Here is an 18,415-nt window from a genome sequence, read left to right as displayed (position 1 = left end):
ACTCTTGTATTATAATTAATAACTGCTGTAGCACAACATATATGTCTATGTTAGTTCAGTTGTCATATGTGCAGCCTTCTAGTGCAGACTGGTTAGGTAGTGGAAAGTAAATTAAACAACTGTAGCAGGCAGTACTCCTAGAAAGCAAGGGATGAACGTGGAGTGCAATGCTCTTGCATTACCAGCTGTGAAACTTAAGGGGAGGATGGAGGCAGAGCTACCAGAGGAAGAGCAAGATATGTGTGATGCAGCCTCTTTGTGTACTGGAAAAGGTAGCTAGTGGGATTTTATTGCATTGAAAGCACAAATACCAGTGACATAACCGGTCATTTTGAAATCAGATTTTTGCCAGTACTGGATAGACACACAGGAGGACATTTTTTAGCGACTTTTTTTAACAGTTGCTGTAGGGTAGTAGAAAATTATGTGGGTTTGGGGCTTTGGGATTATTTTTTTTTGTTTGGTTGGTTGGGGTTTTTTGTTTTCTTTTTCCTCCATTTCTGTCTCTATTTAAATGCGAACTGAAAATGCACACTACTGCTAGGAAGCCACTGCCTTATATGGTCCTGTTAGCTCTTTTGGATTGCAAAAGCTTCTGAAGGGTTACTGCAAACTTGAGAACTCTTACAGCCATATTCTATTAGATCTTTTTTTTTTTTTTTTTTTTTAAGACAGAACGCTGCAACCTGCCTGGTGCTGTGCTGAGAGCGCTTGGCACTTTTACAGCCATGTCTTTGGTTGCCGTTGTACAAACTATCCTGTGTGTACAGCACAGCAAGCATTGCATCTGACAGTAGGTGCATGCTAATTCAATAATTTTCTTTGATGCTTTTTCCAGTATTTAAAAATTTTATGCCTCTGAAGTACTTCTCAGTGTATCTTTTCACTACAAACCCATCACAAAAGAAGCAACCGATCTCCTCTTGAGTGGACTGCCCCAAATCTCAGGTATTACTAGGGAAGGTTAAAATACTGCAAAGTCATACTGACTTCGTTGCATCTGCAGTTGCAGCTTGGTTTGCATTTGTCACTGCTCTTAATGCAGAGGTCTGATTTATAGTTCTTAGCTTACTAAATCTAGACTGGACAGAATTTGAATTTAGAATTGCTGGTCTGATCAGACTGGTGAATGCTTCATACCCTCATTATAACTTTCATGATATGGTGCAGAAAACACAGGTGCAGGATTGCCATCAGACACAGGGATAGCCTAAGCAAGTGAGGATGTGACAATCCCAGTTAACATCTGACACTTGTACTTAATTCTCCAGTCCCTCTGGGATTTGGAGACTGAGTAGAGTAAACTCTAAGAGACTTCGAGCAGCTCCTGATTTGGTTGTGCTACTCATTCCTAGATGGAAAACAATTGTATTTTGGTTAGATTTAATTGAGTTAAAAGTACATAGGAATAATTTTGCTATTCTGATTTCTGTATTTTTATTTCAGGTATGATAAATGATACAGTAAGTGAAAGATTGATAGAAAATTGTTTTATGGGCTCTACATAGCAAAAGGACATATGGGAATTTACACACAGAGATGAAACAATACCAACGCTTGCACCATATCTGGGACCAATGGTGTCGGCCAGGACATGGGGGTGAAAGAGTTGCCTCTGTTCAGGGCACTGTGGTTGTTTGTGGAAACTGCTTCCACTGAAATGCTCATTTTTTTTGTGTGATCTAATTACCATACAAAGGAGAAGGCTGTAAGTTAATAATCAATCAAACTACAGAAGAGAAGCGAATAAATGTTTCACTTCAACTTTTTACTTCAATAAAATATTCAAAGATTTCTAAAGTATTTTAGTGCATTTTTTTCCTGTAAGAAGAGTGTGCATAAAAACTGCATTATGAGAAATTAGTCATAAACTGTGTTCCAGCTGCCACAATTTCTATAATTTATAATATAACTATCCACTGCTGTTACCTTTTTTTTGTTAAAAAGATTATACTACTTCCATTACAACAGTCCAAAAAAAGCATACTTTTGAATAGTTGTGGTAGCAGAAGGCAGAAACTGTTCCAGCTTTTTTTATGTTTTCTTACTCTGTTTTTATTCCTGCCCCGATGATCTTTCCATGAGCTGAAACTGCAAAAGTCTTAGGTTTTCACTGTAGTATAGGTACTCTTGGTCAATCTTCTGTTAGCTCACCTGCATGAAAGATCACATTTTCTGAGTTAGTAAAAAACTCAGGTAGTTCATTGGCATATTGTGTGACTTTTTAGACCTCCTCAGCATGTGAATATCAACTCTCTTCTAAAACAGGAAGCACAAAACAAGTTGAAAAGTGAAGGTGTTCTGTTATGTCATTGATGCTCATAAACATCAGAGGGCAAGATGTTATTTTAGGTGACCTGAGGTTTTCAATTATTTGAATTCAGACAGACCTTAAGTCTAAATTCATCCTTAATTGATTTTACTTTTAACTGAATGTATTAGAGAAAGAAATCTTGTATTTCCTTTATGAATTAAGCAATGTCACTATTCATGAAAATCCATCACTTGGTACTTATGATTCACCCTGTCCAGCCGACTGGCATGGAGATTGTCAAGCCTGCAGAAGAGCCCTCTTTCAGCTGTATTAGTTGACTTCATCAGTTTTCTGTGCTAGAGTAGCAATTCTATTGACTGCTAGATTTTACATCCATCTCTTGTTATGCCCTATGACTGTAGCTGAGTCACTGCCTTTGGCCAGGACAGGCCAGATGCTGGATTTACCTTTTGGCTGTTCTTTTCAGTTGCAGTGTTTGCTATTCGCTTTGACGTTAATGCATACCAGACAGCAAAATGCTTGAGTGTTGCTTTCATAATTGAACCTCACATTTGGCTGCCTATACTTTATTAGCAGCTGACCAACTCTGGGCACTTGTGCTTGTTCAGGAGAAGAAGGAAACAATTCTTTTTATCTTCCCCAGTATTATCAATTTGCTTTCTCTCTCACCTTAAAATAAACCTCAATTTTTCACCTTCGAAGTTCTGTGATGTGTGTCAGAGCTTGCTGCAGTTTTTGCATTTAGTCTACCTCCCTGATCCTCTGAGCAGCTCTCTGAAAGGTTTCTCTCTAATGATGTTTACATCTACAAATGTAAAGTGTGTGATTGTGGCATTCACAGATAGAAGAACAATTTATCGTTTTATGTGTGGTAACATTTCTAAAAGTTTTAAATTCACCTCAAATAATCAGAGGACTTTAAAAAACTGGTTTAGTTCATATCAATGATAGTATACCACAGGTTTAGTAGTCTTGAAATAGGACTTCCTTCCTAACTTGCTGTTATGCCACTCATTTGTTGTTCAGATCAAGCTGAAGAAAAACTTCCTCATATCTCAGCCTTAGAAAGAAAGACCTGTTTATTGCAAAGTGGGAAGGTGCAGCCATTTGGTCTTTAAATTCTAGTTGTAGGTTCTCTTAGTTCATTTTTTTTCTTATGATTAGAATCTGGAGCCATGGCCTCTCCCATGAAGAGCATTTTTTTGCAAATAATATGTTTTAAGTTGTTTCTAAAGTATTTTTTTGCTGTGAGCTGACCTTCTAGGCTGTGCTCTGTGACAAAAAAAAAAGAAAAAAAAGTGGGGCATCTATAGATCTTGGCTTAGAAAAGGAAAGATAAATTCAAAGGACCATGATTGTGTGCAATTTCTAAGAGGACGTGAACAAAGAAAAAGGAAAAGGGACCTGACACTGTCATGAAATATAAAGGAGTAACTGGGTTGGTAGGGAGGTGGTCTGTACTTTGTGATTGAAGGATAAGGGAGAGAAAGAATGAAAAATACTGGAGTGGAGACAGAGAGGTTGAGCTTTGATGGGAATGGGTTTGCCTTGCAGAAGACAGAGTAATTGTGGGAATCTGGATTGATGCAAGATCAAGAACAGTGAGGGAAAAAAATTTGTAGTAAAAATTAGGATGTTTTTGCTTCTACTGCTCTGTTATCCCTACATACCTTCTGTGTTGGTTATCACAGGTTATTTATATGGCACTTGGGTGATAGAAGTGTTCTTAAGCACCAGCTATCTCACAAGCATGAGGCTCTCATGAGGCTGGTGGATGTGAATGTTGGTCACTTGCACAGAATAATCCTGTTCTCCAGCCTGTGTAAAATTAACCCCTTTCTCAATTGATTGACTGAGCTTGATACACTGTATTTCCAGACTGCATACCTCTGAGTGTCTCAATCTTGTTCTGGGCTGCTCTTGTACATATTGTGGTTTACTGTGTGTCAAGCAGAGGAAAACAAACTTCATGTCTTGCAAGTGATGCTAATCCAGCAGGTCATGCAGTAATGATTGTCACTTACTGAGGTGTTAAAAGTCAAGTTGGTTTTAGACAGATGAAGGAAGGTTCTCAGCTGGGCATTACTAACATTGGTGCTTTCTGTAAGGTACTAAATGTATGTCCCAAATTATGGGGAAGTGTAAGTAGAATAATGCTCAAAGAGAATAGCAACATTTGATGGAAGGATGGTTGTTTGCCAGTTGGCATGTTGGCTAATTTATGGGTATATAACTGCTAATTGTGACCAAAGGTTTTTGTACTTTTTTTTTTTTTTTGAGTGTTCTTACAGTTTGTTCCTTCCTTCATCCGTCAGACCTTTTGTTATCATTTGTGAAGCCTACACAGACTTTCAAGGAGCATATCTTTGGGAGCCAGTGCCCTGCATAACTTTGCATAAGTCTGATGGAAGAGTGTAATGTGGGTTATTATGAATATACAAGTGATTTGCTATTGTGAAATTCATCTATGATTGGAATAATTGCTCACGCATACCTCTAACCAGTATACTGTTGAAACAGCATGTCTACTACTGTGTGCAATGTGATTAAGCATCATGTTGAACTCTAGAGTATATAAACAAGTACACTGCTGTGGGAACTAGGAACTTATCTTACCATTTTGCTCAAGCAACGTTTCAGCCCTCCTCTTAATTAACTAAATACAGGCCTCTCTGTGCATCTGTAAAATGTTTGTCAATTCTTTAATTATGCCAGTTCTTCTCTAAACTTCATCAAACTCATTAAAAATATTTGAGAAAGCTGTGAAAACTGATGTTAGATGCCTGAAGTCCTGTAAATATAGTGTATTTGTGCACTAGCAAATTTTGCATTTGAAGAGAGCTCTTCTCTGTAGTAGGCAAAGGTTGAACAAGAATTCTTGGCTAAGATTGAGGTTAGACATATGTAGAGGAGAAATAGCATGCAGATTCTTAGTAATTCAGGAAAATTATTTTTTTCAAGAACTTATTAGGATTTGTAATCGGTTTACACCACTGAGTGCTTTTGCATAGGGGTTGGATGATTTACTATGGTATATGATTTATTTCAAACAGGAACTAAGCTGGAAAATTCCTTTTGTCCTTTTTATGCTAGATGACTCCAGTATTCTCTTATGGCTTTATACTCTCTTTATGTATAAAGATCAATACTTATTAGGAGTAGTTTTCTGTGTATAATATGTTTTGGAAATCAACGACTGATGGAAAACATGCAGCTTTTCAATGGTGAGAATATTCTAGGACTACTAGATAGTTTTTTCTCTGCAAGGTGCCTTGGGGCATTGCTGTCCTCATATTGGATCATGCTTTGTGCACAGGCAGAGACAATTTAGTGTGGTGTAATTTCAGCTGAAATTATTGGTAGTGTTGTAAGTAGAGAGTTCCTTCTAGTACAAATGAATGTTACTTTGGAGTACATCGTGTTTTTTGTCAGTGAAGCTGAATGTTGATTCATTAGTATTTCAAAAGTAGGAAAAACTAAGCATATCTAGCTATTGAAGTGTGCAGGACCTAGTGCTTAGTGTGATGATAGGAAACATTATGTGTTTCCCTTATGGAATAAGAGTCAAGGGATAACCATTGTGTATAAAGAGAAAAGGGATTTTTTTTGTTGTTGTGGTTTTTTTTTTTGTCACTGATTTGTTATGTCATGAAACTACTTTTGAGCAACTGCCCATTTTTATGCTCAGTTTAATTTTAGTCAATGTATGTTAGACTTTGCAGGAACTTCAAAAGTGATTATTCCATCTCATGGTCTTTTCAGGCATGCCTGTGATTCCTGAGGTATTTGTCAAGTGCTCAAGACATTTTTTAGGGGTTTTTTTGACATGAACAATAATTGTCGATTTTTCTTTTTTGTCTTTCTAATGAAATGATCACTGAGTGAAGTGCAAAGAAATTCATATAGTAATGCGATTAAAAAAAGACTTTATGAAGTGCTCCCGCTCTTCATGGAAAGTTAGGTTTTAAACATACGTGTCAGATTTATTTAAAGCAGTAAGGAAAAAATATTAACAGTGATCAGAATATAGATTGCTTTAGATTTCAAGAACATTTAACATTCTCTCATACAAAAGATCAGACTTAATAAATGCCTAGTGACAAAATTGGAGAATCTCAAGTGGAGAGGTTAATGGAGTGCACCAGAGATAGAATTAAGAAAAAAAAATACTCATTTTATTATATCTCTCCTTTTATGTATTGATTTGTTCTTTTTTTTTCTTGGTTGATTGGTTTCAATTGTGAGAAGGAACTGTGGGAGGGGGAGGCTGCATTATGGTGGAACCTGAACTCTTCCTATGGAATAAGTCATTGGACTGCCCTGGATGAATTCCTGCTTCCTAATCAGCAGGGATGACTGAGCTTTGGAATATATAAAAACCCATCCCAAAACCTTAAAAATTCCAGTCTGAATATGAAAACGTCTTCTCATACCTCTTCAACATTATAAATCTGTGCCTTATTTCTAACCTGCATATATATATCTCCTTTTTTATTCCCATTAGATTTTGGTATATCTTTCAGAAGAATTCTAACAATAAATTCCTTCCGCCTGTGTAGTGGGGCTATAGATTCTCATCCAGTGACACTTCAATCTTCTATTTGACAAACTAAATAGGTTGACCTCTGTAAATCTTTTATTAGTAGTGATGTTTTTCAATGTTGCCATCATGCTTATGGTTCTTTCTTGAACCCATTTGTGAATGTCTTTGAAATGTTGACAGCAGAACTGGACACAGTGATTTAGTAGCAGTCACAGAGGCAATACAGCCTCCCTATTCCTCCTCAATATTTCCCAGATTATATATAAGCCATTAACTATATTATCCTGTGCAGCTGTGATCCTCTTATTGTTTGTCAAGCTAATTGCCTCTAAGAATAAAATTCCATTCTGATTTTTGTTCCTGGATCTGACCTTCCATTTAGCACCCCAGAAATCAGGGTGGTGGAAGCTCTGACTAATATGCCAGTTTTGTGTCTCCCCTCTCAGTTCTCCACGATCCGATCAAACTCAATCAGTTCCAGTCTTGTATTTGTTCCCATAAACACATTACATTTGTATTGAGAGAGCACTGATTTTTTTTTTGACACCCTTCCTGCAAGCATTTGATGATAATGTTCAAAATTCAAGATCAATAGAATAGACATTTCTTAATTTACTCTGAATCAAAATTTTACTTGGTAAGTTTGAAACACAGCAAAAGTGTAATGTTTGTGTGGTAGTGGAAATAAAACATGCAGAGGAACAAGAGGTAGCTTAATAAATGGAGGGCAGTAAAATGCAGCTAGACATGGATTTCAAGGGTCACAAGAAGCTTTTAGGCTCCTGTGCTCTGGAGGATTAGTACCATTTTTGTGACAACATTTTGTAGCTCTTTTAGAAGGGAAATTAATTTCATTGCTTTACATCACTGTTCAGTTGAGACTTTAATTAAAAAGCATTTTAAGAGTCTTTAGAGTTGTAATCTATTTTTCTTTTGTCCAGGTTGCCCAGTGGTAAAGAGAAAATTAATTGCTAAAATAAGGAAAAAAATGTGTTTTGCTTTTCTTTTAAGGAGCTTTTTGAAAATTGTGAGGGTTTTTCTCCCCCCAAAAAAGCAGGATACATGAAAATTTTTTATTCTTTAAAGCACTTCCTGAGTTTTGATTAAAATTTTTTGCTTTTATTTATTTATTTATTTATTTATTTATTTATTTTAAAATTTAAAAATGTGATTCTCTGAAAAGGTTTGTGTGGAAACAAAAATCCCCCAGCAAGGTTTTTGGTTTTAAAAAGTGCCTGAGGGATGTAATAGCATGTATTGCTTTTTTTTTCTTTGTTTTTTTTTTTTTTTTTTAAAAAGATGACTTAGATTTAGATTAGTCTAGAAAGGCTTTTAAAGTCCACCTGTTAGTTTTTCCTGCTTAATGTTTAACTGGTATATATTGCATGTTTGTATTTATAAATTTGTGAATTTGTTTAACCCTCTGCTCACAGCAGTCTGTTACAAATGCATATGACACAGATTGATATTCTGCCTCGGTCATATGCAAAAAGTATCCATGCCATACAAATCAATAGTATTCTATTACTGTGATAGCCTGAGGAACATGGAACAACAAAGATTTCCTAATGAAAATCCTAGGGTCATTTCAGTTATTGAGGCAATCCTCAGATACTGCAAATGAGTTGAGGGTTTATTTTGAAATTGTCATCTAAATTGGAGGTTTTGACATACTGGAACTCCACTAATTACCATGTATGCTTCAGGGCTTCTAGAAGGGCAGAAAACTCTGCTTATTCATGTAGGCAAGCAGAAAATAGAAAAGGCAGATGTTGTACTGTCCTATTCTTGTCTGATTCTGACTGTTTTTTGACCTCATACATCTATTTGATAAAGTCTGTGTATTTTACAGAGTTACATGCCCATGCAAGTATTTTTTCTTAATACAATTTTTATATTTTGTATTATTGAGACATACTTGGACTAGCCACCCAGAAAAAAAAAATTGTAACTTAGCTTTAAAGAAATCATACCAGCTGTAAATTGTTGGGAGGCCCTACATTCTCTTAAGGATGACATGAAAGGAAAAAGTGTCTCAATGTTTGCCGATACTGCAATCTCCTGTAGAATATGCTGTTTAAAATGAAGAGATTATGTACAGTAAACCTTAAAAACAAAAAACCCACAAGATTCTCTCCCCTACACCCCCTCCCCCTGAAAAAAACAACCACCAAGCCCAAACCCACAAAACCAAACCCACCCTTTAACCTGACCACCAAAACAAAGCCTAAGGACTTTTAAAACCACTACATTTAATAAACTTAGTCACTGTTTTGGGAAACACTATGTTAATTAATTTTAATTTCCTTGATAATTCTTCCAACAAATGCTTGTTACGGGAGGTTGTCAAATGTAGGGGTGTAAAACATGACCTCTATGAAATATGAGGCTTTTTTATTCCATTACTTTTGCTGCATTATTGAATATCAATCAGTCAAGGAGAAGTGGTATCCTAATTAAGAATAGTGATACAGGTTTAGAATTTGCCTTTATTGACATAAACATTGTGTCTTAGCCAATTAACTATTTATTCTTGAAAGATTTTGCAGGAACCTGTATGTGTAAAATGGATAAGTACTGCTTTTGTCTGTCATCATATGAAATAAGATAAAATAGCCAGATGTTGGTTTTTTTATCAGTTGAGTTTAGTGGTTGCGTTGCTACTGTGTATTTCTAGTTATATGTAGCTAAATGAGCAAACAGTAATCGATGAGGTGAAAGAGATGAGTGCCCAGATCTAACCACACAGTAGGTCTTGTAAGCAAACACAAGATCTGTTTGGCTGAAACTCAGCAGTGAAGTGACTACAGGAGAAAGGCTGAGTGTGTGCCTTGATCACCTTGCAACAGAGAGGCCACTGATTAGATTAACACCATGATCTCAGGCACATCATCATCATGGTGCACTTGGCCAGCACAGTTTGCCATTTCCATGACCACAGAATCTTTATATTTGGAAAAGGCCTTTAGGATCATAGAGTACAACCACAGATTAATACTTCCAAGTTCACCAGGAAACCATGTCACCAAATGCTACAGCTACATGTCTTTTAAATACCTATAGGGATGGTGACTCCACCACTTCCCTGGGGACTCCTTCCTGTGGTGAGGGGCACAAAACTGAACACAGGATTCAAGGTGTAGCTTCACCAGTGCTGAGTACTGCAGATCAATCTGTGCCCTGATCCTGCTGCCCACCCTGTTTCTGATCCAAGCCAGGATGCCACTGGCCTTCTTGGCCACCCGGGCACACGCTGGCTCATGTTCAACCCACTGTTGACCAGCACCCCTGGGTCCTTTCCAGACAGCTTTCCAGACACTTATTTCCAAGCCTGTGGCATTGCATGGGGATAAAGGTCTTTAGAGATGATCTTAAAGCTCTTTTCCAACCTAAATCATTTTATGATTCTATGATCATGGAAATTGCAAATTGCACTGACCAAGTGCAGCAGTTTGGTCTGTATCAAAGTTACTCTCCAGGGGTAATGCTGGACTGGACTAATTTCCTACCTACAGTCAGGATCTAGATCCTTTTGAATATGAGGTAAAGAATATTTGTAGCAATATGTAGGCGCTGTATGTATTGCTGTATATAATATCAGATCGAGAATTTGTAAATGCCAATGTTGTTATGAATGCCTGCAATTAAAAATGTACATTTGTTATCCAGACCTTCAGTATGCAGCTTTTAGAATACCTAAAAGGAGCAATAGTAACATAGTCATATGAATTCCAATATCTTCTACCTTAAAAACCATTTAGTGCTAGCTAGATTTCCCAGTTTTCCTGTAGCACCTCATTTACTCCTACTTATAAATATTGGACCTGAAAATAAATCATCAGTGGCTCCCTTTAATTGAGTGTTGTTTTGCCATCTAGGATTTAAAATTCACTGGTCAGAGGTCTGCAAGTAAAACAAATTTTAAAGCGAATTGATTAAAAGCTTTTCTTAAGAAGTTGATGCTTTGCTAAAATGATGTGGCTGATTCTCAGATAGTGTCTGTAAAGGGAATGATTTGCTTGTTTGTTGAAAAAAAAAAACCCAACAAATTGCTTATTTCCCATCAGTGATCTATTAAATCACAACATTGCTACTGCATTGAGAAGTTTTATTTCCATCATATTTTTATTTTGGAAACATTCATGTACTGTAACAAAAGCATGGTTATGATTTTCCTGCATGGAAGGTCAGCAGTAAAGGGGGGAAAGAGGCAGTTACATATTCCTCATAATATGAGAGCAAAGATCTGCCTTCACTGAGTACTCAAATATTGAATGACTGTGTTGTACATCACAGAAAACCTCTTCTCTCCCAAGTGAAAAGCAGCTCCATATTGACTGATCAGTTTGAATGTTTTCCTTGAAATAATGCCAGTGGCACTTGCATATTTTTGTTTCATTTATGTCGAAAGATTCGTCTCTGCTCCCTAAATTGTCTTCTCAAATTACTTCAATACCACGCAAGATATTAAACACTCTATAAAGCATTCTGGGCACTCTTGCAGAAAAGACTCAATCAGAGTGAGAAACAACATAACATTTATCACAGAAGTCTGTTATTTGAATACAGACTTCATTTAGAGTTGCCCATTGAGAACTTTAATTTATCTTTTATGTGACATGCATTTATTTATAACTCTGGATTTACGCAGCTCATGCATTTGTACATTTTTGTCATTTCTGCTAAAAGCTTTTTCACAAACCATACTGCAGTTGGTGCAGTTGCCCAGGCTTGGTGGAACATTCAGATTTTGGGAGAGAACAGAGATTCTCTAATCAGCAAGTCAATGGACTTGCCATACAGCAGAGGCTTGTAAAGTGCAATAGCCACAATATTCCTGCCTTTGATATTGCTAATATTCTTTTTCACAGGCCGCTTTTCTCCTCTGTCTCCACCTATTTATTTTGTGCAGTTTATACAGTTTGTGTTTCCTAAGTCTTTGCCCAGTTTGGTCCCTGGTGTATTGTCTCATTTCATTCCTTGTGTTTCTATCTCACACCTTTTAAACCACCTAACTTTTTTTTCACCCCAATAAAAATAGCCTTTTTCCATTCCGTTCCTCTACCCACCCTTTTTTTTTTTTTTCTTTTATTTAGCAAATAACATAAAAATACTTCAGATACAATGTAGTTTGTTCATTGAAGAAAATAAAGAGTACTGAATTTTATATGGAGATTCAGTGTCTACTTCAGTATTTTGATACTACTGGACAGTCCAATCCACAGAATTCCAGGAAATACTTTTAAGAGATGTTGAATCAAACATATTGTAAGCTGGTGTAAAAGGTGATGAGAAATCAATAATTAGCTCTCAGTGCTTCCTTGTCTTTCAAGCTGTTTAGTGTAACATTGATATAAAAAGTAATCACACTACATCTTGGTAATGGATTGGTCATTTATTTTGATGTATCTGGAATAATTTTCTTTCATATGATAGACAGCAGGACTATGGATAAGCATAATATCTCTAGTGTAAAAATCAGTGGTTTCCTCTATGAAAAATAAAATATATAATTTTCCTTTATTTATTTAGGCAGAAAGAGAGAGTAACCTTTGAGGATGGAAAGGAATGGATTTTTTTTAAGATCTTTTGAATACTTGATTTAAGACACCAGAGATTGGAGGGAAAAAGCACCAAACCACAACACTAATGAACAGAGAATAAATGAAGAAAAAATAACTGTATGGTAAAAAATATTCAATTCTGATGTTGAAGTAGAGAAAGAATAAGGAATGAGGAATCCGTAGCTTTTTCCCCTACACTCAGACAAACTGTAACAATTGAGATCCGGCACAAAAACGTTATTGAGAAAACACCATCTTGAATTCCAAGGCTAGCTTAAAAAATAAATAAAGTAGCAGTGAACTGCAAGAAGTGGTGAAATAGTTCTCCTTTGTAGAAGAAGTATGCAATACTAGATATTTAATAAAGCATAAACAATTTCTTAACTGTACAGTAAAGAATATTTACTGTATTTCTTAAAAATTTCTTATTTTAGTTTCTGTAAAGTAATTTTGTATTTCTTCATGAATAGAATTAGATATAGAGGTTTATCTCATCTGGAGGATGTTACAATCATGGCACACGATTTTTTTGCTTATGGATCAGAGTTAAAAGACCTCACTGCATGTTCTCGTTACAAGACTTGCTCTCTGCATGACTTTGGGTAGAGCATTTTACTTTTCTGTATGCATCACATTCAATAAAAAAATAAATAACTTAAAGTGTACTGAATAACCAGTAAATAATTACTAAATTAAAAATAGTATTTTAAATGCAAAATAGTTGAGATGCTGATATAAAAAGATGAATACAAAACTCCTAGCTGGGCAAGTCATACTTCTGATGATGAAGTCTTTCTGCAGTGTCTGGTTTTTGCATTTTAGGAAGTCTGTCTCTTCTCATACGCTAGTAGCAATGAATATATTTCCTGCCTTGGGAACTCATGGCAAAGCAACTTTCAAGCTAGTCAATGCCTGGTCACATTTAATGTGCTGAATTAACTTACAGTCATAAACTGACAGGTGATTTTGAGCAGTTCATGAGGGAATTTACTTGGTGTGTGCAAAATGCAGCGTACAGGTCAATGATACTTGGACACACAACAATTAATAACCAACAGCCAATACTGTTAGCCTTGTTTATGTCATTATTTTTTTCCAATTGATTTCTGATGAAATTGATTAAAATACTTCCAAGTTGAAGACATATTTGCTGTAAAGTAAAGGAGTAATAAAATTGGCCTCATACAATGAGACATATGTTTTGATGCTTGTTAGGAAACACTATCAGAAAAAATGCATGATTACTAGGGGGTCATCCCCACTCACCAAAACCCAATGTCATGGTTTTCGAACGTGCTTTTAGATTTTCTGTTATTTTGTAGAAATATACTACCATAATACGTGGCTTGTTCCTGTTCCCACTAGAGTCAATAGCAAAATTGCCAATGAGTGATGGAAAAAGCCTATGAAAAATGTTTCAAAAACATTGGTTTCATTTAGGTAAATTCAATTTGTTGGCCAAAATATTAGATTTCTAATTGTTTGCTTCAATCAGAGCTACACAGAGACTGGTGTCTCTTTATGTCAGTTTCACTGGATTTATTCCTACTAGCATGTTCTAAAAAGATCTCTTGCCCGAATTTTAAGCCAAAATTGGAAGATAGACTCTCAGCAATATGGAAGAAAATCCAAATTCAATGTGTAAGAACCATAAAGAACTCAATGCTAGCTCTTGCTAATTTACATTATATATTTTTTTTGTTGTGCTTACAGGGCTTCCTGAGAGCCTTCAAAACACACTTGAAGTGCCAGATCACTGTCCTTCTGTGCCATTACTAAATATAAATTTTTCCACATGAGTCAACTGAGTGAAGATCAGATGTTTTAAAAAGGGGCTGGTTTTCATTTGCCTAAAGGCTATTGTGCTAAAAAGAATTCAGTGACCTCAGAGCTGAAAGTGACTGCAGATTTGCTATTAAATAACTCAGCTGTACTGCACAGCTTTGTGAACTATGATTATAATATTTTTGTTCTAATTTTTGTAATTTCATTTTTTATTTATATGTAAATTACACGGACCTTAAGGTATCCCTGTTGGTACACCTCTCTGACCAAAATTTCTCTGATGCATTTGTAGGATATGAAAATGCTGTTAAACTGGAACAATAGTCCCTAATATGCTAAGATAGAAGGAAAAGCCTTTCTTTGGGTGCAGCTTCATTATGTTTTCTTTCTGAAGTTCTGAAACAAATGTTGTGCAGCTGTTCGAACAGCCGTGTCCTCCCAGTCATGTCACTGGATGCTGTGTGAACTCTGTTGATCATATGTGGGATCTGTAATTCTATGGGAGGCTCCTTGATGGGGATAGAAGCTCATTCATAAGATATGGATGAGATTCATACTTGCAAAAGTACTGATAACTAATGGAGTGAAGTCATTCCACTTCCCTATAGTAAAGCAAGCAGAAAAGGTCTCTGTTACTTATGAGTCATCACAGATCTGGGCTGCAGCATGGGTGTTTCTTAGGGTACAGTATTCAGAAGCTGTTGGCTGTAAGGCACAATGAAATTAATTATTTAGCTGCCTCTGAGTATCTGGGTTCAGGATGATATTCTTGCATGAATATCCTTTGTGACTGGAGAAGCTAGAGCTCTGCCTCCAATATATCATAATTTCTTGAGCTTTGTAGTCATGTCTGAGTGTTAGTTAATGTATTTTTGTCCTGATTTCATTTAACATGGTGTTCCATCTACAGCTAGCGGTGCTGACCTGTGATGTGCTGTCATCACAGTGTATGTGGAAGGGCACTATTTCAAAATTAGAGAGAGGGCAGTGGAGAAGATATGTCGTCTGCCTGAAGCTAGTGTCTCATTCAGGGAACAATTTTATCCAAGGTTAATGGAAGATCAGACGCAATATCAGTCAGCTGAAGCAAGATCACAGTGATCTGTTAAACATGGAGAAGTGTAACTCCATTCCTGAACTGTCATGATGTACTTGCAGCATTTTGATAGGGCTTGACAGATAGTGTTTGACTGTTTGTTGACACAAGTATCCTCTGTGTTGCTCTAAGTATCTATTTTTCAGTTCTTGTGTGGAAATTAGTGTTTGGGTGAAGTGAGAGAAAACATCTGATAGTCGTAAAGAGCTAATGTACTTGCAGTGGCTGAGTAAACAGTAAAGGGAATGCCCCCTGCAGCTGGGGTGGGTTAGCTCTGGCTGGCAGCCAAATGCTCACCCAGGCATTCACTCCCCCCTGCCTCAGTAAAGCCTTTGATACTGCAAGGCCACCATCTTTGAGAGAGGGACCTGCTTTTAAGAAACAGCTTGCAGTCCTTATTCTAATTGCAGGATTTTCCAGAGGTACTGATTATAAAGGGGTGTTCAGTGGTATCTGTGCAGTATGGGAAGTCCACAACTTGATAATGTTGCGATATTATGCAGGATGGGATAATGCCCCCTTCTCAAGAATTTGTAATCTTTGCCTGAGAATTGTTGCAAATTACTAAAGCCTTTCCTTAGTTGTTATTTTTTTTTTTTTTTTAGATATAGTACCATTCTCATCTTCTCTGAGAAGGCAGAACAATGCATTTGTGTTTGGGAAGGGGAGTAGAAGACTGAGATACCTTTGGATTAAATAGTCAATAGATTTCTTTGCTGCAGAACTACTTTGGAGCGAGGGTGTATTCATTCACTCTTTCACATTTTTCTTTGTTAAGGTGCAGTTCAGCTGAGACTGAATTCCTCTTTGGCTGTCCATAAACTGTGAAACAGAAGGATGCGGAAGACTATTCCTTGTCTTTTTGTACATGAGTGATAAAAGCACAAGATCATTAATACAAGTTTGTTGCAAAGATGAGTTCAGAGGAGAAGAGTATATCTCCAGCTCACAAAACAGCCACTCCATCACATAGAAGTGCCTCCTCGTCATCACCGTCTCAGAGAGACAGGAGGCAGGTAAGGAAAAGCTCTAAATGTTTGCACCGTCTGGTGGGATGGTACTTTTATTCCTGTAATGTGGCCTTTAGTTCTCACTAGCTCTTGATTTGCTTGCTTATAGCACTGGATGATATCACCATAGCCAAGAACTGTTGATTTTTTTAGTTGATTTTTTTTCCATTTTCTGAAGTGGCTCGAAAAAAATTCAGAAGCAACATGGGCACTATGTGCAGCACTGGAGCAAGAAGCGTGTAATCACATGGACAAGTAGGAAACATGCTCTGAAATCTTTTGGGAAGTGGTTTCTTTGATGGCGTGAACCTACAGTTGCTTAAAATTGTTTTGTGTCCTCTGTGGCTATCTCTTCTTGTAAATATAATTACAGAGATACATTATCATTTTAGAAGGTTGTAATTCAGTTTAAATATCATACTGTTCATCTTTTTGTAAAACCTAACGTTTTAAATATTATTTGTTTTACTACAAATTTACACTGATTGTACCACATGCTAGAGTACTAGTCCAGTTACATTAGACTTCAGTTTTTAAGAGACCCTTGTCTTTGTGGATGTAATACATCTTTTCTCCATGATCCCTTTGAGATGAAGACTGTATTATTTCCGCTCAAAACAACTTGAGCATTTCTGTGGGTTTTTTGAGAGATGGGTGTAGTCTGGCCACAGCACCAATGGGAGCTGCCCGCTAGAAATTGTCTGAGCTACCCACTAGATTTCAGATTGGTTATTACATGTATATTTACAAATGCAAAGATTTATACTGAAAATTTGGTTAGAACAGATACATATTTTAAAACTGATCTTTGGAAAAGAGGCAGGAAAAGAGCTTATAATGTGTGGTACACATTTACTTGAATGGCTGTGGCTTAGGAATATTTTCTCAGCTGCTTGTATGCCAGCTGGGACACTATTTTTCAGCTACTACTGGGGAAGTTTTTGCCCTTACCTGTCTTATGGAAATTTTGAAAACTGAGAATTTTGATGAAAACTGTAACATTTACATCTTTGAATGAAAATAGTCTTGCATAAGGTATGTTTAAAATGTAAATCAGTAGAAGAATTCTGATGTATGTTCAGTAACAGGCAGGAAATATGTCTGGAATTTTTTTAATAATTTACATTGCTTGAGTAAATCCAAAAATTATTTTCTCACAGGTGATAAATATTTTCCCTGTCAGAGTGTACAGGATTTGGGATAGCTGTACTCAATTAATTAAGTCCTAGTTAGCATATAATCTCCTAATTTTTCATTAGTTTCATGTGGAGCAAGGATTTTGACATCTTTTGTTTGAAGCATCGAAGTATTTTATCTCCCACATTTAAACTGTAAGAAGCTGAATGCAAGACCTCATAGGAGCTGTTGGTCTCAGCTAAGAGCATATCCTCTGAGTTTTCTTTGTAATTAGGTAGTTGGATACAATCATGCAAGTGACAATGAAAAAAAAGTACATTTTGGGAATACATTTTACCATAAATCTAATGGCTACCATATCTGTTACCATAGCAACAGTATAGAGCAAGGTATACCTGTCATCATAACGAAATGGATGCTTAACTTTAAGTCCATATTTGACCATGGAAACATTAAGCATGATTTTAAAATAATGCTGTAAAGGTTGATGATGTGATGCATCCAGAATGTCCAATAAAGTGTGATGATGCGTAACAGTTATATTTAGGCATGTAAATGTGGACTGGAAAGGCTACTGCTAGGCATTCATTTTTTGCCTTCATGCTTTCAGTGTTAAAGGCAGACAAATATCCAAGAGAATGAATGGATGAACAATTTCTTCTGCAGAAAGACACAGAGCTATAGCAATGCAGCGTGAAGTGCAGTGGTACTATATCCAGGAAAAGAAACATACAGGTGTTTCCTCTGCATGTAGACACAGTAAATCAAGCAGCTTCATCCTACCAGCTACTATAAACACTGTATTTCTACTATATTTCTATAGTGGTATTATTTATATATTTTTTGGTTTTCATAGGCTTTTCCTCAAACACAATGACAGCTCAGGGGTAGGGGGTTTTGGTTCAGGAGATGTTGGGTTTTACTTTGAAAAGGCTTTAAAATTCTGTTTTGCTGCCTCCTTTTACTCTTCCGAGCAGGTAGGAGAAAAGCACCCTTCCTGAATTG

General features: G+C 36.5%; 1 protein-coding gene across 6 annotated transcripts in view; it reads left to right on the top strand.

Annotated features, from left to right (window-relative positions):
- Window positions 1-18,415, top strand: part of OSBPL6 (oxysterol binding protein like 6) — an 89,592-nt gene that overhangs the window by 26,703 nt on the left and 44,474 nt on the right. For 5 of the 6 annotated variants that reach the window (XM_032693100.1, XM_032693104.1, XM_032693103.1 and 2 more), the window contains exon 2: window positions 16,042-16,279. In XM_032693100.1, coding sequence (XP_032548991.1) covers window positions 16,178-16,279 — 102 coding nt within the window. In that variant the 5' untranslated portion in view covers window positions 16,042-16,177. The remainder of the gene's footprint in view (window positions 1-16,041; window positions 16,280-18,415) is intronic. The other variant, XM_032693102.1, reaches the window with a different exon arrangement.

Source organism: Chiroxiphia lanceolata, chromosome 7 (assembly GCF_009829145.1).
Source record: "Chiroxiphia lanceolata isolate bChiLan1 chromosome 7, bChiLan1.pri, whole genome shotgun sequence".
Classification (NCBI taxonomy): Eukaryota; Metazoa; Chordata; class Aves; order Passeriformes; family Pipridae; genus Chiroxiphia; species Chiroxiphia lanceolata.
The sequence above is the reverse complement of the archived record's forward strand: the minus strand, read 5'-3'. Positions and strand labels throughout refer to the sequence as shown.